The sequence below is a fragment of the Babylonia areolata genome, chromosome 21, assembly GCF_041734735.1.
Source record: "Babylonia areolata isolate BAREFJ2019XMU chromosome 21, ASM4173473v1, whole genome shotgun sequence".
Taxonomy (NCBI): domain Eukaryota; kingdom Metazoa; phylum Mollusca; class Gastropoda; order Neogastropoda; family Buccinidae; genus Babylonia; species Babylonia areolata.
Genome location: NC_134896.1, coordinates 26,827,775 through 26,855,274, shown reverse-complemented (window position 1 = coordinate 26,855,274; position 27,500 = coordinate 26,827,775). Strand labels below are relative to the sequence as shown.

The 27,500-nt window shown below is 40.8% G+C and overlaps 3 protein-coding genes across 6 annotated transcripts in view; 2 read left to right on the top strand and 1 right to left on the bottom strand.

The window, feature by feature from the left end:
* Nucleotides 1-5,997, top strand: part of LOC143296461 (rRNA-processing protein FCF1 homolog) — a 10,148-nt gene extending 4,151 nt beyond the window's left edge. The window contains exons 4-8 of the mRNA XM_076608407.1: nucleotides 1-122; nucleotides 407-479; nucleotides 1,248-1,335; nucleotides 3,322-3,416; nucleotides 5,748-5,997. The exon at nucleotides 1-122 is cut by the window's left edge and continues 27 nt beyond it. Coding sequence (XP_076464522.1) covers nucleotides 1-122; nucleotides 407-479; nucleotides 1,248-1,335; nucleotides 3,322-3,416; nucleotides 5,748-5,781 — 412 coding nt within the window. The 3' untranslated portion in view covers nucleotides 5,782-5,997. The remainder of the gene's footprint in view (nucleotides 123-406; nucleotides 480-1,247; nucleotides 1,336-3,321; nucleotides 3,417-5,747) is intronic.
* A 141-nt stretch (nucleotides 5,998-6,138) lies between these two features.
* LOC143296460 (uncharacterized) lies at nucleotides 6,139-13,560 on the bottom strand. The gene is made up of 2 exons (XM_076608406.1): nucleotides 13,156-13,560; nucleotides 6,139-11,691 (listed from the first exon to the last, which is right to left on the bottom strand). The coding sequence occupies exon 2, from the start codon at nucleotides 11,581-11,583 to the stop codon at nucleotides 9,820-9,822; it is 1,764 nt and encodes a 587-aa protein (XP_076464521.1). The 5' UTR covers nucleotides 11,584-11,691; nucleotides 13,156-13,560; the 3' UTR covers nucleotides 6,139-9,819.
* A 322-nt stretch (nucleotides 13,561-13,882) lies between these two features.
* The window catches only part of LOC143296459 (osmosensitive cation channel TMEM63C-like), a 49,249-nt gene continuing 35,631 nt past the window's right edge, over nucleotides 13,883-27,500 (top strand). For 2 of the 4 annotated variants that reach the window (XM_076608403.1, XM_076608401.1), the window contains exons 1-4: nucleotides 15,626-15,772; nucleotides 17,615-17,874; nucleotides 23,950-24,032; nucleotides 25,218-25,250. In XM_076608403.1, the coding sequence (XP_076464518.1) occupies nucleotides 17,734-17,874; nucleotides 23,950-24,032; nucleotides 25,218-25,250 (257 nt within the window). In that variant the 5' untranslated portion in view covers nucleotides 15,626-15,772; nucleotides 17,615-17,733. Of the gene's footprint in view, nucleotides 14,223-15,625; nucleotides 15,773-17,614; nucleotides 17,875-23,949; nucleotides 24,033-25,217; nucleotides 25,251-27,500 lie in introns of those variants that run through there. The other 2 variants (XM_076608402.1, XM_076608405.1) reach the window with 2 other exon arrangements.

The window sequence follows — 27,500 nt, the reverse complement described above, 5'->3', positions numbered from 1 at the left end:
TTCCTACAACAAGAACCTGGGACCTCCGTTCCGCATCCTGGTGGACACGAACTTCATCAACTTCAGCATCGCCAGCAAGCTGGACGTTTTCCAGTCCTTCATGCAGTGCCTGGCTGCCAAATGTCAGTGTGCTTTGGGTTCTTTCTTTCGGATGGGGGTGGGTGGGGTACAGGGTTTGGTATTAGGGGATGAGTATATGTGATAGGTTGTGTGTGTGTGTGTGTGTGTGTGTGTGTGTGAATCTGAGTCCTTCACAAAGTACTATCTTAAAAAATGTTGATGATTCAGGTTAAAGAATCAGGAGAGAACTGAGATACACAAATAAACGTTATTTTGACTGATAGTGGTTATGTGATGATTTTTGTGTGAACTGTTTGGATGAATATACTCTATTGTTGGTTTTCAGGCATACCCTACATCACTGACTGCGTGATGGCTGAACTGGAGAAACTAGGAAGGCGTTACAGGGTTGCACTCAGGTGAAACATATTATTTTTTCTTTTTCTTCTTCTTCTTCTTCTTCTTCTGCGTTCGTGGGCTGTAACTCCCACGTTCACTCGTATGCACACGAGTGGGCTTTTACGTGTATGACCGTTTTTACCCCGCCATGTAGGCAGCCATACTCCGTTTTCGGGGGTGTGCATGCTGGGTATGTTCTTGTTTCCATAACCCACCGAACGCTGACATGGATTACAGGATCTTTAACGTGTGTATTTGATCTTCTGCTTGCATATACACACGAAGGGGGTTCAGGCACTAGCAGGTCTGCACATATGTTGACCTGGGAGATCGTAAAAATCTCCACCCTTCACCCACCAGACGCCGTCACCGTGATTCGAACCCGGGACCCTCAGATTGACAGTCCAACGCTTTAACCACTCGGCTATTGCGCCCGTCTTTTCTTTTTCTGAGCACTAGTCTTTTTATCTATATGTATATTTTTACCTCTTCTAAAGTTTTAACTGTGGCTAGGGTTGCTAATTGAAAGTTTCATGATTTTCATATCAACATTTTATTGGACAGAGAAGCTATACTACTGATAATTTTGTCCATTGCCAGGAAAGCATCTGTTCAGTGACAATTCTGGTACTGTGTTTTTAATTCTTTCCACAATACTTACTTTTTCAATTTGAGTCATTATCATTTGTTCTTTTTCAGCATTATGGGATGTATTCTCTTTTAACATTTTTTGTTTTGTTTGTTTTTGGTGTGTCAAATAAAAAAAAAAAAGTGTTTTCTTGCTGAAGGATTGTTCGAGATCCACGCTTTGAACGTCTGCCATGTCTGCACAAAGGAACCTACGCTGATGACTGTCTTGTGGAGCGTGTCACACAGGTAAGTCAAGACAGTTGTACGTGACCGATAAAGGTTGAGGACCCACCTACATCCCAACTGGTCCCGCGCTATCTAATAACAGAAAAATTAAGAAAAAATGGGTCTCAGGATCCTCGCACACTCAATATATTGCAGCTCACACCAAGAAATTTACAAACAATACAAGACTTTATTCACTCACACAGACGTACTCGCAAAAGCGACAGCAATGAGGCACTAACAGCTTTTTCCCTTTATCACCCCCTCCCAACCTTACTAACCCGCCAATACAAATTTCAAGCTTTGTTGTTGTTTTTTAAGTGGGAATCAGAGAAAACAAAACAAAAATAAATAAATCACATTCGCTCGAACACACACACTCACCCCTCTTGTGCACTGCTCTCACACGTGCACACGCATCCTCTACCGTCCATGTCTGGCTCACATTGGTCCTGAGCATGAGGGTCAAACCAAGATGCCGGCGACTACTGAGAGTCCTAGTCCTGCAGACAGGGCATGCAAGGCGGCAATCTTCATGCGCGGCAAGGACACCTCTGTGACAGACTCTGGGAACTCTCAGGTGCAGGGAAGGCTACAGGTGCACAGGACAAAGGCGGAGGCTCAGGAAGGTGGGTTGCGTGAGCCCAGGACGACCATAACACCTGGGGAATGTGCGGGACTCGTGGGAACACTCTTCAGAGCTGTAAACAGACTTGAGTCGAGAGTCAAGTACAAGAAAAACAGGATGCAAGTGCTAAGGCAGACACACAGAGGGGTTTCGCACACACCCACACGTACAGCTGAATGTCTTAAGAAAATTGATTATCATTATCACAAAAACAAAACAGAAGATGAGTGCATACCGATATACAAAAAGCTAGATCCACAAGGATAGGGAGAGCTATACAGCACTGAAATTTCACAAGTGTATATATAAAATACAGCAACAAAAACTGAAATACATATCAGTGGCCGCTCCCTGTCTATAGAAAAAGAAACAAAACCATCACTTTCACTCCCTTCCAACATGACTCGCCTCAAGAGCTCATGAGGGGAAAAAAACATGAGATGAAATTCCTGGAACTGGAACGCAGTTCCAGACCTCCTGGTTGGACAAGGACCCAGGAAACGCAGTGGCACTGGAGGCCCCAAAACCGAACCAAATCGGAAATCCTCTCACTCCAAAACATATGGAGCAGGATTTGAAAAAAAAACAGAAACAGCCTCTCCCTGACCAAGTACAAATGCCAGTGATCAAAACATCTTCCGCTGCCCATGACATCGACAGGTGAGCTTTTCTCCATCAAACCTGTAGCTCAGCTTAATAACGTGCAGGTATACATGCACGAGGAAAAAAACAACCTGAGCTGACTATGAGGGAGAGAAGGAACACACACGCACATGCGCATACACATTGCACACACACATGCATGCACACACATGCATGCACACACGCACACACATGGGGAAAGAAAGAAAGAAAAGGGAAAAAAAAACGAAAATCATAATGTATTGGAGGGGTCAAGTTGACCTAATTTCCCTCTTTCTTCCATCACAATGTTGCATGTGACAACAGTGCTGGTTGCCCTTTGTGTGTATGTATGTATATGTGTGTGTCTATATGTATGTGTGTGTGTGTAAAACATTTTCTCTGTGATGTGTTTGTATAGTAGTGTGTAATCCATTTACTTTTGTGGACATTATTTTAGAATGGCAAAGTAAACTGAAATCAGGATTTTTTATGAAAATACAAATGGATGCGGGTGGCTTCTTTGGAAAGCTAGACGGTTACCTTTTTCTGTTTCATTTACAGACAGGGCTTTCAGACCAAGGGAGGGAAGTGTAACTGATTAGTCCCACTGTTTCATTGATGAAACTGACCCACTCAGCAGCACTCTCTCACACCTTACACTCTTCTCTGTTTTTTTATCATTTCCATCTGTAGTAAACACTGTATTGCTTGTCCGTATAATGAAGAAAACTATTTACTTTTTTTCTGTTCTTCAGCACAAATGTTACATGGTGGCCACCAATGACAAAGATCTGAAACGCCGGATACGCAAAATTCCTGGTGTACCCATCATATACCTCCACAATCACAAGTGAGTATCAGTGTATTTGTCACTTGCTTTGTTCTTTAGTGAAGCCTATTACAGACAAAATATACCTCTCCACAAAAATAATTTTGACTCATCATGAGACATGGAAAACCTCATATAAAATTTTTTGTTCTTTGTCAACCACACTATTACATTTATTATTATAATTGACACTAATGTGTGGATTTGAATTTGCTGACAACACTGTTCAGTAATTTCCATTCATTCTCCAGATTTTGGTCTTGATGTAAGCGAACTCAGGAATTTTTATCCCCACTTTGAAAGTGGGGTTTAAAATCTCTGAATTCTTTTACATGTGTGCATCTTCCATTTTTAAATTATAATGTAATATAGTCACATTTATTGTGAACTACCATCAGGGCTTCTGATAAGACGGGGATTCCAGAGACAGTTTTTTGCAAGAAATGAAGGAGGTTGCAGACAACCTTGAGAGGGTCACTCTTGATTTGTAACTGGCAAGTTTTCTGCAGCAAGAATGAGAGCTGCCCCTGTCTGGGCAAGTAACACATGTCAAGATGTTTCTTCAGCTTTCTTCACTGATGAAGCCATTTCAGCTAGTCTCTTATCAGTGATACTCGCAGCTTTGTGGTCAGCAGTCTCCTCATGTTAGACAAAAGCACAGACTTTTAGAAATTGCTGGAGCTACTTGGGAACGCTGCTACATCTGTACACACAACATGCACTTGATAGGCGTGATACTACAGGTTTGCTTAAAGTCAAACCATTGGAATTTTTCCACAAAATATTGATTTGTTTGAGCAGCGTTTTTTTTTCTTACTTTAGCCTTCTTTAGCTTTCATCGGTATCAGTTGAGCACAATGGTGTTGACTTGTTTACTGTGTTGGTGTGAGCAGTTCAGTCTTGCTTTCCTTTTCCACCACCTGTCAGCCATGCTTCCAGAGACATGTTGCTTGCATTTTCATGAAAACAGCAATGAACTGAAAGGAATAAAAGGGAAGGAAAGGCGGGAGCATGGGGGGGAGGTGGGATGGAGGGGTTACTTCTGTCAGGTGAAGGGAAACAACTTTTTCATAGCAGACAATCCTGAAGCTGCCATACACGATTTTCACTCTTTATGTGTTTGTTCTAAAAATTGCAAGAACATTCCCGCTTGATGAATATGCAGTGTGTCCTTTCTGTTATCAGAACATCAGAGATGCATATTTATGAGTTATCAGAAGCCCTGACCATGAAAATGTTAGATTGGAAGAAATGCCCTGCTGAAACTGAATTCTATAGCGGATCTGTACTGCATTTTTTTCATTTGATGTCCATTTCAGTTCTTTGAGGAAACCATCTATGTTGTTGATTAATTTGTGAAGCTATATTTTTGTCATGTGTTGCCGCATTTCCATCAAATGCCAGCTTATGCTGCTTGTGATTAGACAACATACTTGGCACCCTGCAGATAAACTGGAAACTGATCTTTTCAGGTGAAAGTCAGGCTTTCTCAAACAGCCCAGAAATGTTGAAAACATAAAAACTAATAACAGCCATTAGCTTAGCGTGTGACTGTAATTTTCCCTGAATAATTAGCAGTTCATCTCTGCTGCAATTTAACTCACTCCGGACGAATAGTTCTCTCCCTTGCTTTTCCTTACAGACGACCCATTTTTTAGGGTTAGGAAAAAAGTCACCAAAAAAACCAAAAACATAAAGTAAGTGAATTAAACTTACTGTACTTGACCCACTGACCCCTTCTCCTCATCTCGTGTGAACGCCCATCCCCCTTTCTCTTCACTGCTCTCAGATGCTGAGTCACTATCAGTAACTTCTTGCTGGTTGCTTTCTTCCCTGCAGATACTTTATTCAACGTCTTCATCATCCTCATCGATGTTGAAACCTTCAGTTTGAAGCATTTCAATCACTTCAGCAGCGGTAAAAGCCGCTGTTGTGATCTAGTTTGCTCCAAAAATTTCCACTTATATCACCTGCAATGCCATTTTCGATACTTATGCAGATTAGCATGTTGTGTGGGGTTCTGAAGTCACTGGCTCACTGTGGAGTGTGTTGTTATGAAATCTCATGAAGAAACTTTCCATTTGACTCTTGACACGTTCACAATGCCTGGTGTTGCTGCGATTGTTATGCTACCCCATGAGGAAAACGTGGAAAAAATTTTAATTGTCGAAACCACTGTAGCGTTCCATCGTCCAGAACGCTACCTTACATCAGGAACGCAATAGCGTTCGATCATCCAGATTGAGTTAATGTTTTGTACAATGGTTTTCTTTCTTTTATGTATTAAAAAAAAAAAAAAGATTTATATATTTATGAAAAAATGTTCTTCAAACTTTGTGTCATTTTTTTCAGGTATGAAGTTGAACGGCTTCCTGAAGCAAGCTGAAAATCTTCAGTAGTGACCAGAGTAGAAAAAAAAAAGGGGGGGGGATGAATGTGTATTTGTCTGTACACAAGAGCTGGTTTGTGAAACCTTTGGAGAGAGAGAGAGTGTGTGTGTGTGTGTGTTTATGATTTTATTGAAAGAGATGTGTGAAATGTTTCTTTTTGTGTCATTGTGTTCATGAAAAAATTACATGGGTGACATAAATTGCTGATGATGTGTATGTGTGTGTGTGTGTGAGAGAGAGAGAGAGAGAGAGAGAGTGCATGTACAAGAAGAAGGCTAATTATGGCATTTATCACTGTATTCCAGACCATGGACAGAAATGCAGTTCTGAAATGAATAAATCGTGCGTTTTCAAGTAATAGGTTTATTTTTATTTTTAATATGGCTAAATACATAACCTTCACCCAGCCTTTAGATGTTCTGATGAAAGGAAAACATGTCCAGATTTTCAACAATCTGTGTTGAACAAACTGAAAAATCTGCACCGCTCAGTACCTGCAAAAGGTAGATATTGACACAACTCTGATTTTGTTTTGCATTGTGCAGACCTGCCAATAACTATGTACAATACTTCCTTATTAATCCAGATGGAAATTATATGTGCATCCAAAGGCTCATCACTCACACAAAACAGTCTCTCAGTCAGAAGTCAAGTTCGACTTGCATATCAACATGGTAAAGGTTGAACTAAAAAGTCAAAAGTAAAACACATTAAGCTGAATAAGAATATGAAAGTAATAAAACATAGCAACTTAATTTATGGCAGCGTAAAACAAAATAACATGTATTTTAGCAACACCAAGAAATGTTATTTCTAAACAACAAAATGTTGGTAGTTCCTGTTCTAAAACCATTGCATTCTTGCATGCAATAAAAAAGATAACTGATAAGTTCTAATTCAACATGTACTTTAAGAAATATAAAGAAACTTAATTCCAAAATAAGAAACTCAGCTCTAAATCAATTACCGGTTATCAGAAATTATTAAAAATGCAGGTACTCTACTTAAAACATAAAATCTAACAAACAGGCAAACATCAAATTTTACACACTCTTAAGACCAGTAAGTACAAGTAAAACACTTAAGAAGTAACTAATATTTACATATATCAGTTTTTATTTCAACATAAATTCAAGAAGAAAAAAACGGACTTTGAGAGGAACTGACATTTTCACAACCACCTATCACCTCCCTTCCCCTCGAACAATCCTGACCCACCACTCTTCCTGCCATCCATTCTGACATGCTTTCTGTTCTCTGCCACTTACATGTGCCTAGGATTGTGTAAAACCCACATGCTCACCACAAACACATACACACAAGCACATACACAACTTTTTTTTTTACACAAGTGCAGTTGAATTTTCATTTCATGATAATTTGTGACAAAACATTACACCAAGGTATTTGTAAGTATTGACCTGGTCAATAATATCTCCCCTAGCCCTTGGTACTGGGTTTCTTCATCCTGTAGTCAGTTCCAAGTTTTTGTTTTGCTGCCCCATCATCTGCACATTTCAGTGGCATTACTCCCACACTGATTATTCCTTGTCCCCCATACACTGCCACACTCAGGTTCACCCATTGCAGTCCTAAAATTAGCAATCTACAGGGAACCATCAGTGCTAGGTTGTCAGGAGGCCACACATTAGAGCAGACCCTTGCACTGCTGCTGTGTCACTTTGGTGTTCAGTAGTGCCTGTTCTGATTTAACGTGCTAGGGACACTCACATATTAAGCTCACTACTGACGACAATAAATGGCTTTATCATGGAGCAGGCTGAGTCAGTATCCACTTCAGAGTGGAGACCACCACCACATCCCCTTGACAGTCACTCTTGAATCTGCTAACACCAAAGACCTTGATAGGACTCATCCCAAGCATGGAAGTGGACAGGAATCATAAATGAGAGCAGGGCATGAAAGACCACAGAATCTGGGACAGTATTCTAATATAATAATGAAAGAGGATGACAAAGACGAGGCTGCTATGGAGGTCCATTTCAAGTTTGGCGATATCATTTTAGGTTTAGGACTACGTTATGAGGCTGTTTTCTACTCTTCCTTTCATAGACTTGTCTCGATGTTGCCCCAGCTCAAAAGAGACGCTTGCAATGTTGGTCAGGAATGTTGAGATATACACCCCAAAACACATCCATGTATTGGATGGTACTTGGCTGTGTTGTTCAAGTCTTCCCATATAAGGCCATAGCACAGTAGGAACCTGCATGCTGCGGGCCAAAAAGCAATACCTCTGCAGGGAATCAAACTCGCATTCTCCCAGCCATCAGTCTGTGATGCAAAAGAATTTGCCATGGTGGCTACAAAGTAAAAAGAAAGGGTGACGTCACAGTGCCTTTGGATGCACCAGTATAAGTGTATAAAAAACACCAGAAAAAGTCTTATTTTTCACAATTGTGGTCTGTTCATGAGGTTGTCTAAAATCCATGAAACCATCTGAAAATTTAACTTTCATGTGTGAAAGTTACTTAGCTAAAAGAATGGGATCTCAAAAAATCCATCACAGATCCCAGCAAGTGTATTAAAACAACTCTATTAAATATCTTCAAATGGCAGAAATATAGAGTCACAGGATGGAGATCATTCATGCAGCTGGGAACAGAAACAACACACAATGTTTTCCATATGGAGGGTATCTTACATAGTTGGATGAGATATTGCGTACATTTTTTTTTTGGGGGGGGGGGGGGGGACGGGAATAAAGTTGTTCACAGTGAGTGTAATTAAAACTTTATTGAAAAAAAACAACATCCAGACCTGCTGTTTGTTCCTTTTTTCTTCTTGTTAAAAAAAAAAATGTTCAAGAACATCAGTTACAACTTCTCTCCGCTCTCAACCAACAACGTCAGAAACGACAGTACTCTCACTCGTAGATCTACAGTAGACCATCCCCGCTCACTATCCTTATCTCTTAGGTCTATACTCTTCTTTCTACTGGTAGACCTGTTGTAAATCCCCTCTTTCTCTCTCACTCTTGGCTGCGGAGCTTCAGGATACTGCACTTCTACGTTTACAATAATTTTTTTAAAGATACGCTGAAGCAGCCAAGATTAGTTATAGTTCCCTCCCCATCCCCTTTTCATTTATAAATTAGGATTGACAACGTGAGCGAACTCGAACGAAATGGAAAGGAGGCTGGGAACTTGTCCTATGACGTATGCGGTGCTGTACACTTTCAGCCAATGAGATTTTTTTTTCAATGAGTCATGATCGACCTGAGCCAATGGGAGCTCAGTTTATTTTTATCCACACTTCCGTTGATGAGCATCAGATCTTTCCCTCTCGACGACAGTCCCTTCCAGCACACCTGAATCTCTTCTTTCTGATACCTCATTTTATTAGAAAGGAAATATCTACGAAAAGTAAAGCAAACAATGAATCGACAAATGAAAGCAAAGAAACATGCTGGCGTCCGCAGAGTGCTTACAGCAAATAATACCCTTGTAGCCTATTCAACCTTCGTCTGTGAGTTGAAACATCACCTTGTGCACTGCATATCGACTAAACGTCAGTGTGCACAGCACGATGAACGATGTTTCACAGCACGTTAAACCTCCAGACACACCGAGGAAAGCAGCAAACCGGCAAATCATCTTTCGCAATGCCTCACACATACATATATGAATACACACAAATTCATTACTAAAAATACAACATGGCAAAAACAAAACCAAACCGCTGCAGTCAATTGAGATGTAGACTGGATGAGCTACATTTGCTGTCATATCTTCGTTTGATATACAAATGTATGAAAATGACGCTGTAAACCAGAGAGTACACTCCGTCGGTGATGCATATATAGTAGTAAGTATGATGCATGTACAATAGTACATTTTAACCCAAAAGAGCAACACTAACCCTCACTGCATTCAATTTTGTAAGCCTTGGCTGAGAAAATGGACAAGGACAGGGCACTTTTTGTAATGCCGATACAAGGGTATCATAATCATGTCAGGCGTGACAATATTCAAGTGACACGGTTGGTCTCCATGGCGATGTCTTGTTGCTGTTTCTCATTTGTCCACATTGAAGTTTGACTGGTCCAGTGGCCGTGGGGCCACATACAAGATGAATCCCCCTTGACACCCAACCCACAACTGTCCCTTCAAGTCTGGACACAGTGCTGTGGGCTTCAGCTTTTGAGATGCTTTTGATGAAAAGACATCTATCTGATCCACCAACTCACAGCCACAATTCTGATCCACTCGTAGTATCATGAGGGTCTTGCTAGATCCATCTGCCACAACCAGTCTTTCTTCATCACCAATCGTATAAAAACAGACATCCATTGGTTCAATGGGTCTGTCTAGTTTTCCTCTGAAGACGGAAAAAGGTCTGTAACCCAGATCACGATGGTACAGGCACACATGGTTCTGTCCTTCTTCCAACACTGCAATGAATTTACCATCATGACTGGCATCCATGGCAATGGGTGAATGTGTCAGCAAATTGCTGACAAAGGACTCATTACACTCTGATGTCATTACAGACCAAAGCTCACATGTGTGGTTGGCGTGCTGTCGGAGAAGAAACTTTGCCCTCAACTTGTTGTAGACATCATGCTGTTCAGGACTGCAGACATTGTACTTTCTCTCTACACCATGACTGGAAGCTTCCAATGTATCAGTTGTTGGTATGTCCTTCCCTTTGCAGTACTTTCCCTCCATATGTACATAGCCGTGTGAAAGATCTGCAAGGCACACCCTGCCCCAGATGGCGATGGGTGCACCCAACATACATCCAGTTGGAGAGAACTTTGCTACCCAGCTTTTACCCTGTGCACGTGGATCCCCATAAGCCGTCCAGATGTTTCCATCCCCGTTGATGCACAAAGCATGCACGGATGAGTTTGCAGGACAGCACTGGAAAGCACAGGACATGGTGATGGTCATAGTAGCGGTGTTCACATACACCTGCCCCAGAAGACTGACCATGGTCTTAGCTGGGGACAAGGTGCTGTCACAGTAAAAAGCTGGAACTCCATATTGACAGTTCTCCTTCTCTGCTTCGTGCATGATATTATTAAGGGTAGTTTGTTGGTGTTCATGCATTTTCTTGTGTGCGGTCACAAGATCTTCGTAACCAGTATTCTTGTCGACGACCTTCCTTGCTTCTTCTTGCAGCTGCTCAACCAGGTGTACATTCTCTTGTAATTCGTCTTCACTTCTGTCAGCAGCATTTGCTATGTTTCTTGCAAAGATTAAAGACTTTTCAAGTTGTCCCTCTATCAATGCATGAAGCTGTCGGGCTCTTTCCCTGAGAGCAGACTCAACAGATGATCTTTCGTCTTCAGCCTTCTGCTTGAAGCGACGAATCTGCTCTAATTTTGAGGTAAGTCTTATCAAAACAGTGTCAAACTCTGTCATGTCTTTATTCATCTCTGCCCTGATTTCTTCTTTGGCTTTCCCCAAATCCGTCAAGTCATGTTTTCTATGGTCCTGCAAGATACAATCACAGCACACTGCATCATCACAGTCAAGACAGACAAATTGTAGTTTCTTCTGGTGTTTATCACAACGATCAGGGGATCGAGCTTCTTCAAGTAAAGGTGTCAAATAAAAATTGACTTGCAGTTTAGACACTTCATTCCTGGTCAGCCGCAATCTTTTTCGGCATTGTGGACACTCAATAAAGTTACCTTGGGAGTTGGCCACAACAGCTTGGATACAGGCCTCACAAAATGTGTGATGACATGATAACATTCTGGGATTCTTATACATCTCCAAACATATGCCACATATCAAATGTTGTTGAGAACAGGGCTGGAATTCTGCCATATTTTCATTTGCAGACTGTTGGATTTTGTTTACATGCTTGCTGATTAGTTTTCATTTCTCAACAGTGGAAATATGGTCCTCGATCAGCACCAGTCTTCGAACTTTTACCTGGCACAAACACACACACACACAAATTGTACCGGTAAACTGCTTATCATCTGTATTCAGACCCACTGCATAAACATATCAGCATACATATACATGTCACAAGAGTCATAATGCATCAGTACAGCACTCGGTTAATATGACAGATTGACACAAGCTAACAGTTGGGCCGGCCAACAACAAACTGAAGTGAGAGCTTAATAGCAGTTTCTCCACTGCAATGTGAAGTCATTTACAGCTTAGTCTTTTGTGAAGGACTATTACTCTTAAAGTAGGAGGCAAGATTGTACAGGCTCATAGTGCTGCATCCTTAGGGGCTAGTTGGCATTTTGCATGGGAACCAGCCCAAAGTCGACTGTCCCAAAAACCCCATGGCCGAGAGAGTGGTAATGTAACATAGGCCAGATACTCCACAATAACAAAATTCTAGCCAAGATAGTGGGGGCCACAGTTGCCTCCTATGGTGTCCCGTGACGGCCATTGTCGGACGGACACGACTGACTACTATACGGTACAGCAGGCAGTCTAGTTGGTCTTACCACTTGTTTTCTATGGGGTGACAGGCTTTTCGCGTGTCTGCATTATTGAGCATCCACTGAGTCACTGAGTGGCCCGTGACAAAAACAAAAACAGAAGAGGTTGAAGCAACAAGCAATGGCATACTGAATATCTCTTCCCCTCACGTGTGTGAGTGTGTGTGATGACAAGCATTAGTGTGTATCAAACGATTTAGTTCCTTCTGGGCATGCCCGTTGTTACTGAAGAAGTTGTGAACAGATGATCAGCTTCAGCTCAGTAATAATGTCTTGGATGAAGACTATCACGCTATAATCATTGCGTTTCAATACAAAACTAGTGCTTCAGAATGTGTGTCAGTTTGTCGTATTTCGCGTGAGACAAAGTTATGACGTGCCTCTGATGTCATAATTAGATTGAGATCAGAATGGCGACTATGTTTCATGCCAGCCTCTCCCACCCCCCTCCTCACCGCCCCCATGATCCCCTGCCTAAAAAAAGAAAAGAAAAAAAGGAGCTAGGTGTCAGACTCAAAAGTTGAACTTGAGCTGTCAGTGATAAAGGATAACTGAGGCTGAGTCCTAATACTACATGTATGCGGATTGTCATCAGTATAAATGCAGTTCCTGTGGACGATAAAGAAAAAGAAACTCAATCCACGGTCAGTGATGCTAAACCGTGACATTCGTATTGAATATGTCTGTAAACAAAGCTACCAAATATGATGAGCGAAACAATGTTTAAAACAACCTGTTTTCAAGCTACACAAGCATTCAGGCGGTGTGTGAACTTGGAATGAGGGTCCGCGATCAGTATGCTTAAGATTGAGTCATTCTGCATGATCTGACGCCCACTGAGTGTGTTTCTACTCACGGTAGCCTTCTGTTAACAAAGTTAATCTGCTGACCAATGCCGACAAAAAAGAGGCTTTTAAACCTAGCGAGTACTCACACCAGTGTCAGTGATGACTGAACGAGCCATGATGTTGACACCAGGAAGTTTCCGAGCAACAGGAACCTACACCGATTCAGGGAAAGCAAAACCGAAACCAAAAGTCCCCCTCGTGCCCCCAGCTTCTTCACTTGTCTCCCTTCCTGCATTTTCACTCGCAGTTGCAATTTCTCAAGAAGGCGTCACTGTGTTCGGCCGGGAGTGACTGATATCCATGTACGCAACACCACGTCTGCTAAGCAGATGTCTGACCGGCAACCGCGTAACCCAGGGGGGAGGAGAAATGATGGAGAGTGGCACTATTGATTAAAGCACACACACACACACACTCACACACAAAAATGTCAACTTTTCAGAGCAACGAAAACTGGTGTCGAACTAAGACCCTCCAAGTTAGCCTGGGCAAAATGTCACACAGTGGAAAATACGGCAAAGACCCTTACACACACACACACACACACACACACACACACAAAGTCAGCTTTTCAGAGCAACGCCGGACAACTGGTGTCGAACCTAACCCTTTAGCCTCAACTGACGGGCAAAATCAGTGTCCCACTTTGTGGAAGATAGGGCAAAGACTGACGCTTTAAAGTTTTATTACAAGCCATTACATTTATTAAATGCAAGTCAGTTAAAATCATATTAGCCATTAGTAGGTCATTGGCAAAAATAATGCCCAACAACCGGTTAAGTGTGTGATCTGCCACTACTATTACTGAGTACTATGATCTTACAGTGATATTCAGAGAGCCGTTGATTCAATTAAAGCTCTCAGTGACAGATGGCGCACAGACTGTGTGTGCTGCAGCTTGAGTCAGAACAGGAAAGAGTGTATTGCTCGAACGCACTGCGTGGTGTGTATGTTTGTACGCTGAGATCAATATGCCCACAGCAGATGGAGAGACCCACAATCCGAATGGAACACAAAATGTGACTGCCATCTGACGAGAGAGCCGTACACAACTTAAGTTGGCGTGTTGAGCTGGTGTGTTGCGATGTGTGTGTGGCTGTAAGAGGGAACGGAATGATGCAGGCCCACCTCACATCACCAGCTTGAAGTTCAGGTCTGTGCTTGTTCCTCACTGTTTAAAGGCGTCGGGTGGTTGATACAATGTCAGTATATGGAATCATTGATACAGTAAACACGAGAAAAATATTATATCATGTTTGGCTTTGATATACACGTATAGCCTGTGGTTTTCTTTAGGAGAAAACACATCACCACAGAGCTCTTTATTATCTCTTACATGATGTACATTGAATTGAACGGGCGCGAAGTTAGTTAACTTGGTGGTTTTTTTTTGTTGTTTGTTTTTTTTTGTTTTTTTTGTTGTTTTTTTTTGGGGGGGGGGGGGGGGGATATGGGGGAGATGTGATTTTTTTCTTATCCAATTATCTAAAACTTGTACTATAAATGGTGGTAGTTTAAAAAAAAAAGAAAAAAAAGGCATTCACGTGTGCATGTGTGTGTGCGTGTGTACTGAGAGAGAGAGAGAGGAGAGAGAGAGAGAGAGAGAGGAGAGAATGAGATCGGGACATAATGAAACCAACATATGACAGTCCTGGTATGAAAGGGGTATAGAATATTGACACACAACCTGATTATGTAATCTGTGTGTGAACAGCAAAAAGTTACACAAGGTAAACATACTGCAATTACAATATCTCAAACCAACTCAGTTTTGTAGCAAAAGCTATTGAGTTGTAATTATTGTAAATACTGTTATTGACTATATCTTAACAACTAAGTAATAAAAAAAAGAAAAGAAAACAAAAAACACAAAAAAACCCACAACAACTAAGTAATGGATTTACAGAGCTTCATATCTGATTAGTGTTTACTCGAAAGGAGAGGTTCTTTAATTCTGTGTAAGGATAAGGAGACCCAGTGTACCAACTCAATTTGTTTAAAAAAAAAAAATAATAAAAAAAGTATCCCAAGGAATGAAAGATAAGGTAAGACCACCCCCCCAACCACCCCCTCCCCCCCCCCCCACACAACAACAACAACAACAACAACAACAACACACACACACACACACAACAACAACAACAACAACAACAACTCACACACGCACACACACACACACGCACACACACACACACAACGACAACAACAACAACAACAACAACTCACACACACACACACACACACGCACACACACACACACCAAAAACAACAACAACAACACCAAAAACAACAACAACAATAACACACACACACACACACAACAACAACAACAAAGAAAAAAAAAGATCCCGGAAAGAAACATGATTATGAATGACACAGAGCTTCATACATGACCCAGGTGCATACACACGTAAACTACCTAACTTTCCCCTTGAAATGCCATGCGCTTCTCGCCCTGGCTGGGCGTTGGGGAGAAATAATGACAGTAATTAGGGGAATAAAGAGCGAGGGGGCAGTCACAGCCCAGTCACTTGTTCCTGTAGGGGGGGTGTTTCAGGCTGTTAGCTTTACAAAGGGAGCTTTGTGTGGGTGGTGTATGTATTTCAGTTTCACTGTTGTGGTCAGTTGTTTGACATTATTCCTTGCTGGACTAGCCTGGAGTGGAGCGGAATGTGTGTACGTGTTCCATGCACACTGTGTTTGGTGAGCTGCATGAATGTGCTGAAAAACACTTGCCGCCATTGCAACTACTTTGTTGTATGGTCACAGGATGCTTTGAAAGAAAACACATCCACACACACACACACACACACACACACACACACACACACACACACACACACACACACACACACACGCATGCAGGCATGCATGCACACACATACATACATTGTAGCATATCTTCATTCTCCCTTGCAGATGTATGAAAGTGGAGGCAATTGATGGTGGCATGAATGTGATGGATGCTTTTTCTTGTGTGTGTGTGTGTGTGTGTGTGTGTGTGTTTTCTCCATCTGTGCTTCTGTTTTGGATGTGTGTGTTGGTTATCAGTTGTGAAAAGAACTCTGGATATTTTAGAGACCAGTTTGTTGTCAGTTAAATGTGTTGATAGGTGGCACACCAGTGTAAAGGAAAGCAATGCTTGTAAACTTTTCAGCCCTTTATTCTCTTCTTTCCGGTCATGTGATATTCAGTAAGTGTGATGTAATCAGTGGCACATCAGTGGAAAGGAAAACTGGTTATTCTTTCAACAATGTTTTCACTTGTTTCATGTCATGTCATAGGAGAGTCTGGCCATGGGCATTAGTCGTCTGTTGTTTATTCCCGAAGGTCTTTCTCACACTCTTTGTGCCAGATTCTATTGCCCCTTATTTCTCTCTGTCTCTCTCTCTGTCTCCCCCCCACCCCTTTACCCCCATTTACAGTATGCTTTTGACTGTTTTTGCTATACCATGTGGGCAGCCATTCTTCGTTGTGGGGGTGTGCATGCTTGGTATGTTTTTGTTTCCATAACCCACTGTATGCTGGCATCGATTACAGGATCTTTCACATGTAAATTGGTTTTTTTATTTTCTGCCTGTGTATACATACAGAAAAGGCTAACACATTAGCAGTTCTGCACATGTGTTGACCTGGGGGATTGGAAGAATAAGCTATCCTCCATCATTAAACCAATTAGGTGGTGCTGCAACCAAAATTTGAACCCAAGACTATCAGATTGAAAAGTCTGATGCGCAAACCACTGGGCTGCCACACCTATCATATATATCATGTGGTGAGAGAATATCTTTCATTGTTGACTATCATTTCACAAACAAAAGAAGTAAGTGTGACCAAGCTTGTCAGCACAGTGCGAAGATGATCACCACAAAAGAAGGTTGATGAACTTTAGAGACAATAGTAGCAGTACTGTTAGTACCCTTGGTATATTAGCTGTATATATGGCCCATAACCCATACCCTCCATTCACACATGTATTACCCTTTACGTTACTCTGCCTTCTTTACTGTGGAGTCTCAAATGTTAGAGAAATGAAAATTTCAAACAGTGAATGATAATTTTTGAATATTTAACTTTAAGCTACAAATATGCAATAAATGTGTATAGTTAGGAACAAGTATAAGCCCTTTTTGAATTCTTCAGGTGACTGATAGCTGGATGGGCTATAAATAATAAGGCTCAACTTAAAAGGAAAACAAACTTTTCAAACTATTTCAGTTTTACCCCAGTGTCAGTGTCAGCATCCTTATTGTATTAACAATCACCAATGTTTCCATAGCACATGTTACATAATTCAGCGAAACAGTTCCTGAAACTATTTGAAATAAAGCTGTTATGTTGCCAGCACCATTTTCAACTTCACTTTTTGTGCGTTTTTAAAAATTTTTTAAGCAGTTGATTTATGAAGGTATAATCAAAACCAACTTAAGAGACAGCTTGAGGAGCAGTTTTAAAGCAATGGGCAGTATTGAAAATAGCGCAATTTGATTTATTCAATCTACCAGGCAACTGATGATGCTATAAAACAGAGTTATACTGTGGCAGGCAATGAACAGTGACTTTTGCTGGATGAGGACAGACAACAGCTGGTGAGGCAGAGACTACCACTGTTTCCACACAAAGGTCACTTATAAAGCTTCTGGATGACCTTGACCTGAGCGACCATGTCAACGACCTTTAACAGCACAGGGCAGCCCAACTGCCAGTCAAGCAACACCATAACCCACAAGAACAACACAGTCGTCCTCTATGATGCCTACAACGGCATTCCTGGCACTTTGGCTGTCAACTCCATTGCTTTTGTGGTAGGTGATGGAGAGTTGGTCTCCCTTTGGAATAAAGTCAAAATCTGTTTATCTGTCTTCTTCTCTTTTTTTGGTTTTTTTGTTTTTTCTTTTTTTTTTGAGGACTGAAATGAAAGCAGTCTTTATCTCATTTTAGAATAACTTGAAAGTTTGTATATATATGTTTAATATGTTTAATTTTTGTTGTTGTTGGTTTCCCCCAGTTTGTTCACTTTGATATAAATGAAAATTAACTGTAGGGAGTTATTGTGTTTGTGTTTAGGTATGTGTGCATGTTTGGATGTATGTGCGACTGTGAGTGAGTGAGTGAGTGAGTGTGTGTGCGTGCGTGCGTGTGTGTGTGTGTGAAGCCATCAGATTTCTCTGTTTCTTTCTCTCTCTCTCTCTCTCTCTATATATATATATATATATATATTTTTTTTTTTTTTTAAATAAATTTTTTATTTATGGAGTCTCCCGTCGGTCTGACGGGTAAGTAGGCAGGCAGGCTTATCTGTCGGTGTGTGTCCTCATATGGGAGAAGAGGCCGATTCCGGATGCGCAGCACTTCCCACATTTGTTGCATGGGAAAACGTCTCCAGAAGTTGAGCCCTGCTTCTCATATATATATATATATTCATATGTATATATATATATATATATATATATATATATATATATATATATATAAACTATGAAGCATGCAAAACATGAACCTCTCTATAAGTTGAAATACCATTAAGGATTTACCATCTCATGTTTGTGTGCACTCATGCATCAGTTGTCAGTTGGAAAGACCCATGTATTGATTGACAGGGGTGTTATAGAATATCATACTCATCACAGCTACTGGGAGTCATCCAAGTGTAAATAATGAATATAAAATCTGTCCCAGTTAATGATTTGAAATACTGTGTGTATGTGTGTGTGTGTGTGTTTGTGTGTGTGTTTGTGTGTGTGTATGTGTGTATGTGTGATGTAATGAACAAAGTATGTAAAAAGTGGTTCATGTGTGTATTGATGTTTTTTTGTTTGGTTTTTGTGAATATATGTGTGTGTGTGTGTGTGTGTGTGTGTGTGTGTGACTTGCATGCACATGTGTATAAGTGCTTGTGCACATCCATACATTACATGTATGCCTGCGTGTGTTTTTCTGCATGTGTATGGATGTGTGTTTGCATGTGTGTGTGTGTTTGCGTGTGTGTGTGTGTGTGTGTGTGTGTGTGTGTGTGTGTGTCCATTTCTTGTTGTTGGCATTTCCCAGCTTGAACTCTGTGGTAGGGGGAGGAGGAGGTGAGGTTGGGGAAAGGGGGTGGGGGATGAGAGAGGTCACCTGGGTCACAAGATGCGTTAACTCTCATAAGCAAAGCAAGGTAACTCTGCACATTTCCTTGGCCAAGAGAATTGCATAACCTTTCTGTGATTTCTTCTTCAGATGGAAAACCACACTCTCTCTTCAGGGGATTGTATTCTCTTTTTTAGGAGGAAAGAAGATTCAGTATGTTATGGGGTTAACATGGATAGAAATAATCATTGCATGATGCTGCGTTATATTAAAAACAATTTGATTTAGGTTTCAGAGCCCAGCTTGTTCTAAACCCTGACAATTATCTTATGGTCAGGCTGAGGCCATCTAATGGATGAGTGCTTTTGGTGAGTGTGTGTGTGTGTGTGTGTGTGTGTGTGTACAGAAACATGTGCATGTGTGTGTGTCTATCCACACTTATGTATTCAAATGGAATGGGAAAATAATTAACCCACCATCTGTTGCAATAGGAGACAGCACAGAAGGGTTTTTCTATTGTGGTTTTTTTATTTTATTATTATTATTATTTTTTAGTCATTTTGAAATTTTGAACATGTAATTTGTCACAACACAAGTAAAGCTGGGGCTGCATGGATCAATATGAACTAGACTTGTGAGCTGTCACTGCAGTGGGAGTGGGGGGGTTGTGTGGGTGAGGAGGCGAGAAATCTTGCCTGTCGATTTTTGGCAGGCTGTTACAGATCGCTTTCCTTTCTTGGGGCTTTACCTCAGCAGTTACCGCCATTCCTGACTGTTTCATGGTGTGATAGTTTATCGATTGGTGTCCCAGCGGGTCCTTCATGGAAGCACTGAACTGTATTTAGTAGTATGCTCTTTAAGTGTTGAATTGTTATTTATCAGAGTCTGTTGAGGTGTTTCTCCCTTGGGGAATATCAATCAGTTTAATCAGTTTAAAAAAAAAAGGAAAAAAAAGAGAAAGAAAACAAAAGACTTTTCAAGCATAACAAGTCATCAAGGGCAAGCCACGTGGCGAAGTGGTTAGTGTCATGGTCTGACAGCTGGGAAGACACAGGTTTGAATTCCAGAGGAGGTGGGTTTTTTGGCCTGTAGCCATCTCCTACCCAGAGTTGAGTGTGCTATGGGCTTAAATGGGAAGACTGGGACCACACAGTCGAGTATCATCCACTTCATGGATGCGTCTTTGGGTGTGTTGCTCTGATTTCCTAACCAACACTGCAAGTGTCTGTACCTCTCAGGCCTGTTTGACGCTGGGATATCATTATGACAAGATGCATAGAGTACAGCCTTGTCATATATAGTCCCAAACTGAAATGGACTACCATAGCATCATCATCATCATCATCATCATCGTCATCCTCCTTCTTCATCATTACTATAAAAAAAAGCCCCAAATTATGTGGCCTTTCATGCCCTGCTCTCATGGTGACCTCAGTTTCAGTACCCGTCCACTTCTGCACTTGCAGTGAGTCTTGTTAAGGTCTTCAGTGTCGCAGATTCATGGGGGACTGCTGTTGGAGGGACGTGGTGGTGGTCTACAGTCTGTGGGAGATGCTTGCTCAGTCTGGCTCCGTGACTATAAGCCACTATTGTCATCAGCAGGGGGCTTAGTAGGTGATGTCCTAAGTACATTAAATCAGAACAGGCACAACCAAACACCACCAAAGTGATTCAGCAGCTGTGCAGGGTCTCCTCTGGTGTGTGCGCCTCCTGGTTACCTACCAGGATTGTTCCCTGTGGACTGCCGGTGCACAGACAATCCAGGTGTGACTGTGTATGGAGGACTAGGAATGAGCACTTCAGGGGTGAAACCGTGCAGATGATGGGGGTTTTAAAAATTTGTTTTGAAGTTTCCAAGACTCATGACCAAGCGCACATGTGCACATGCATGCAAGGATATGCACACAAACATATGTATGGGCTCTTGAGTGCACTTGCACACACACACACACACACACACACACACACACACACACACACACACACACACACATTCCTGCATATGTCTAATATATTACAAGGGAAAGGCTTTTAAGAAAATCTCTCTCTCTGTCTGTATTTGTCTCTCACTCACACAAAGAGGAACAGGATAAAGATTGAATACCTGTACCAGCTGTTCACCCTGAATAATATCAAGTGAATAACAGAGAGAAAATCAATGTTTTTTTTCCTTTACCTCTCTTTCTATCATTCTCAGTGATTTCTCATTGTTTTCTTCTCTTTTTTTAACCTCTCTCTCTCTCAGTCATTCTCTTTGATTTTTCACTTTTCTTTTCTTCTTTTCTCCCTTGATCTTGTTCGTTTTTTTCTTCTGTGACTGAGTAGGGTTCATTGCTCAAAGTTGAAACAGATATTTCTGTGGGATAAAAGTAATCTATTCAACAGTTATGTATATGGTTTGAGAGCTTGAGTTGAAACCAGTTCATGGCTTGACACTTTCGTTCACATCGGAGAATTTCAAGGAGCAGGTTTTGGCGTTGACTGTGTGTATTCCTCTCTGAGCGCAGTACTTAGTAGTGAGTCAAACTGCAGTATTTTGAAGGATTAAATAAAAATTAAAAAAAGAATTATGGAGGCTATGCATTTCTCCAAGGGGCCATGGCTGAGCTGGTTGGGCATTGAACTTCTGATCCAGTGCTCACAAATGATCAGAGTTCAAGGCCCTGTTTCGGCCTAGTGCTGTGTCCTTGGGAAAGACACTTAATTCTTTTTTTTTCTTTTCTCACTCAGCTCAGGTGTGATTGGGTACCTGGCTTGAATGATAATAATGATAATAGTAATAATAATATCTTATTTTTATATAGCACTATAATACAAGCATAAGCAAGCTCTAAGCACTTTACAATCCAGTACCTAAAGTGAAACAAGAAAGTATATAAAAAGTAGTAGAAACATAAAACAGAACCATTAATATTATAAAAACACAATGCATAAAACTCACAAAGTAGCATACTCTCAATACTACAACTGTTACTCTCCAACACTCACACAAACACACACACACACACAGACACACACATGATTAAACGGCTGAGATGACAGCAATTTTCACTTAAAATACATACATGTAAAAAGGAGCATAATGTTAATCTGCATGCCATAGATTTTGTAAAAATTGTAAAATAAAGTTTTGGATAGAAAAGGTAAAAGGGGTAAAAATCAGGTCATTCTCCCTTTCGAACAACACCACCACCATTGAGGAATGTTAAAATGGCACAAGAGGGGGTCAGGCCCAGTTTTTTTATGCCGAGGCCCAGACTCAATGAATATGAATTCACCACCCTGATGGCCATAAAAGGCAATGGCAATTTAAATCTTTTAAAAAAATGCACTTCCCCACTGTTAATTGTATTTGTTTATGAATGCTATTTTAGCAGTTTAGGTAGGAGGGGTTTCATCTTCTTATTCAGCGTTCACAGGCTGCCACTCACACATCAACTTTGTGTGTGTGTGTGTGGGAGGGGGGGTGGGTGTGGGGGGGGTGGGGGAGGGGGGGTGATATGATATTTGTGTGAGTGGACTTTTACATGTATGACTGTTTTTGAGTACATCGAGAAAGTTGTATTCCACCATTTTTGGGGTGTGTACGCTGGTTGTTTTTGTTTCAATAATCTATGGAATGCTGTGGTTGTTGTGGTGGGTTTTTTTTTATGCAGTAACAGTTCAATTTTAAGGCACAAGTAGGTCCACACATATTTTGATCATGTGCACGTATGTGCACACTCACATACGCACACTCACACTCATGCTTACACACACACACACACACACCCATGTGCACACACACATGCACACACACACACACACAGACACACACACACATGTGCACACACATGTGCACATCCATAATCTAATATCACTCAAAGTGAAAGATCATTAACTCTCTCCATACGAACGGCGCAAGAGACGACGTTGACAGCGTTTCACCCCAATTACCATCATCAAAATATTGCAAGCGGAAGGCTCTTATACTGAAGAGGTGAATGTTGACAAAGAATACCACAATTCTGACGACGGAAGCTAAAGGTTGGGTCATTCAGACACCCACTGGACATCCGAGGGGTCTGTGTAGAGGAGAAGAGAGGACTGGCCGTACTGAGTGAGTTAAGAGCTCTGCCATGGGGATTCAAACCCAGGACCCTCAAGCTGAAAACCCAGCGCTCTTGCCACATGCCCATTTTGTCCATCAGGGAGGTGTTGACCTATTATTATTATTTTCTGAACAGATGGTTTCCTATGTATGTCAGTGATGATTTGTGTCATTTTACAGCTGCTTTATTGCCATTGTGGGTGTTGTGACTCATACTGTATAAGGAAAACATAGATTAATGTCCTTGTGTGTGCATATGTCAATGTAAATGTACACCGTACCCATGCACGCACAGTTTTACTCATGGTCAACACACACACACACACACACACACACACACACACACACACACACACACATACACACACACACACACATTTATGCATACATTCACACACATGTTGTGCATCCATACACAGATCCAAAATATGCATGTGTGTGTGTGTGTGTGTGTGTGTGTGAGAGAGAGAGAGAGTAAGTGTATATGTGTGCATGCATGATGGTGTGTTGTTATGTATGTTTCTATCTGTGTGTGTGTGTGTGTGTGTGTGTGTGTGTGTGTGTGTGTGTGTGTGTTCTCTGTGTGTGTGTGTGTGTGTGTGTGTGTGTGTGTTCTCTGTGTGTGTGTGTGTGTGTGTGTGTGTGTGTGTGTGTGTGTGTGTAAAACATTCATCCAGAAAAAGAAACAATCATTTTGAAAGTGTTGATGAATGTTTTCCAGGGCCTCTTGCTGCTGTTCACGTTCCTCAGGAAACTGGCCTGGGACTATGGCCGTCTGGGCTTGGTCAGCAGGACAGAGGAGAAGTAAGTGACTCTGTTCATTGATTAATCAATTGGTATTGCCACACTATCAGCTGCTGACCATTGTATATGATCTCTTGTTGAAGAAGGAGATGTTCTGTTTACAGAACAGGGACATGGTAGGATTGAACATGTGATGTTTCCAAGGTAAATAAGGATAATTTTTTAATGATTTTTTTAAAATTGCAGGATTAGCTTGCATTTATTCATTTGCAACAATAATTATTTCTTAGTACTAAAATTGAAAATATAGCAGAATGGTATATGTTTTTGACTGAGATTTTGTCTACAAGTACAGTTTCAACAAAGGTTTTGTCTACAAGTACAGTTTCAACAAAGCATACACAAGAACAATGAATGTGAGACTGGAAAAAGAAAATGTGTGTATGTGCTGTTTGTGAAAAAAGTTCTTCAGTTACATGGATGATATAAAATTGATGATGTGTTTATGCATAAGATGTACTTGTGTGTGTGTGTGTGTGTGTGTGTGCACGCGTGTGTGTGTGCGTGTCTGTCTTTCTGTCTGTGTCTGTGTGCATTTGTGTGTAGGCACAAAATATACTTGCCTGTGATTATTTAATTCCAAAGGTTGTGTGGTTCTTGCCTTCCAGATAATGCCCATGTTTATTTCAGAGTAGTCCTAAAACACTGGAATTTGGGAACAGTTGGTATGATGATTGTTGTCTTTTCCATTTAATGTCCCTGCTCACAAAAAAAATGTTGTCTTTTGTGAAATGTTGTCCAGCACATTGTCCGGGAATGTTGTGGTATTTTTCTCCACTAACATTTTGCATCATTTCTCTCAACTGACCTGAGGTGAAAGAAGTTTTTTCCCACAATGTTCAGGCTTAGTTACCAGTAAATGCATTCAAGAACAGTCTTGTTCAAGTTTAGGTTGTTAAATGATTATCAATATGCACACCAAGACAAAATTGTTTCTGAAGGGCTCGTGTGACCAGTGTGTTTTGCTTTCTATGGAAAAAATAACTGGATGGAAGACTAATCCTTGTTCGTTCATTGCCTGAGCTTTTTGTTCTAAACAGCTTGTTTGTTTCAGCAGTTTTGTTGTTGAAACCAGTCTGTGTGTGTTTTCTGTTCACTTGGCACAGTTTCTGTGTGCTTTGTTTTTTCTGTGTGTCATAATACTGTGTACATTACATCTGTCTGTGATTTGCGTTTTCTTTGCAGCCGCGCCATCTCTAGCTCTGGATCGTATGATGTGTATGTGTTTCAGAGGCTGTTCTTTTGAGTCTGGAACTTCTTCTCTTTTTTTTTCACCAATCTTCTCTCACATTTTCTGCAATATACCCCTTTCTTTTCCACTTCTTTCACCAGTCTTCTCTCTCATTTTGTTACATCTTTGGAGCATACATACCCCCCCCCCCTTTTTTTAAATTTTTTTAAAACTTACTCCTTTCTTTTGGAAAACAAGCCTTTTTTTCCACTCCATGGAGGGTGCTAGATGTAGTTCGGAGGGATGTTTTATTGATAGTGTGCATGTTGCATTCTGAATCTGGTAGAATGGATTGAGAAATATTTATTACTGTTTTGCTACTTCACACTGGAATGTATATTGTGCACCAATGTTTTCTTTTTTCTCGATGATAACTTATTATTGTGGACTGTAGTATGGTTATTTACTAGGAAAGTAATTGGTGAAACTAGTTCCTGTACTCTGTTATGAGATATTAATCTGATATTTTCCAGGTCATTTAGCCATATTAATAACTTTGTTTCAGAATGACCTTAAACACAGACACAATTATCTGTTATGACAAAATTTATGTAAAATCAGTAACAGTGAAAAGATGTAAACTTAAAGACAGAAAGAGGTTATGGTGTGCTGGTGTACAAATAAACACTGATCAGTGAATTATATCACTTTACTTTGTCTGAAACAGAAAGAAGGTTACGGTGTGCTGGTGTACAAATAAACACTGATCAGTGAATGATATCACTTTACTTTGTCTGAAAGAATGTTCAAAGTATCTTCTGAAGTACTGGGATCTCTCAGAGTGGATTAGGAAGCTTTCCTAATAGCAGTACTGTACGCTGAATCTCTATACAGTGAAAATATGCTGAAATGTGGAAATCTGCAAAGTGAATATGTTTTGAAATGTGAATCTATGTAAAGTCAATATATGTTTAGATGTGTCTTTCATTTTGCAAATCAAGTATATATTGAAGTATGAATCTGAATAAAGTGGGCTTGTTTTAATATTTTTCAGTCATTAGACACTGCCATTTTGTGCATGGTATCAGGAAAGGCTTTGATCATTGTTACAGTAGAATAATGCTTGGTAGCCACACACATCACTGCAGTGTGCTTTTCTTCACCATCATGGCAGCAGCAGTATGTAGTGTTCGTTTTCACTCTCGCTTTGGTGTCCATGATAGTATTAGTTTTCACTCTTGCTTTGGTGTCCGTGTGAAGCTTTCTGGTCATTGTCATAATGGCAAGCATGGTGTAGGTGTATAATGTGGGCTTGCACATCAGAAACATGTAGCACAGAATTATTGCTGTTGTTATACTGGTGAACATTGTGTAAGGATAGAGTGAAGTGATGTGTGCAGAATGATAGAGATGCACTTTGTTTGCTCATAATGGTTGTGTTGATTAGAAGGAACGAAGAAAGGAAGAAAAAAAGGAATTTTGTTTAATGTTCCATCACACATGCTAGTGACTGCAGACAGTCAAAGTTCATTAGAGTTTTACACTTCCTAATATGAAAAACAGAATGCAAGGGCAATGTATATGTTTTTGCCTGATCATGTCATGCATGTGCATGTAAGCATAACTGGAACATCACTCGCATAGCTTTGTACTCCATTAGTTTTGGTTTTCAGAAGGCGTCAAAGTGTGTGGACTGATCCATATGATATTTTGTGACACAATATCTGCTTTAAAAAAGGGGGTCGGGGGAGGGGGATAGAAAGGGTGTGGGAAGCAGATGCTGACCTATGCATAGACTCAACATGGTGGTCAGGTCCAGAGCCTGTTGAAGGTAATCAACAGTGAAAAATCTTTTCCCTTGCTTTTTATGGCTGTGATAATCTGATTTGCATCTGTTTTGTGTCCTTGGTACAGTTTCCTTTCTTTCTTTCTTTCTTCCATTCTTTCTATCTCACCTGATCTCCGTTTCTTTCTTTTTTTCCCCTCTTTTTCTTTCTGTGTTTGTTTTCATTGTCGACATTCTTCTTCCGTTTTCATTGTCTGCTACTCCTGTGTTTGGTCATACCTTCAGGTAGACTTTAACTGTCTGACTGGTTTTACCCTGTCATTTAGGCAGCCAAACTCAGTTTTCAGAGGTGGGAATGCTGGTATGTTTGGGTTTCCAATGCTGACATGGATTACAGGTTGTTTAACCTGCGTTAAGGGAGGAAGGTGGCAGAATGGTTAAGACGCTCAGCTGCCAATACAGAGAGTCCGTGAGGGTGTGGGTTCGAATCCCGCTCTCGCCCTTTCTCCTA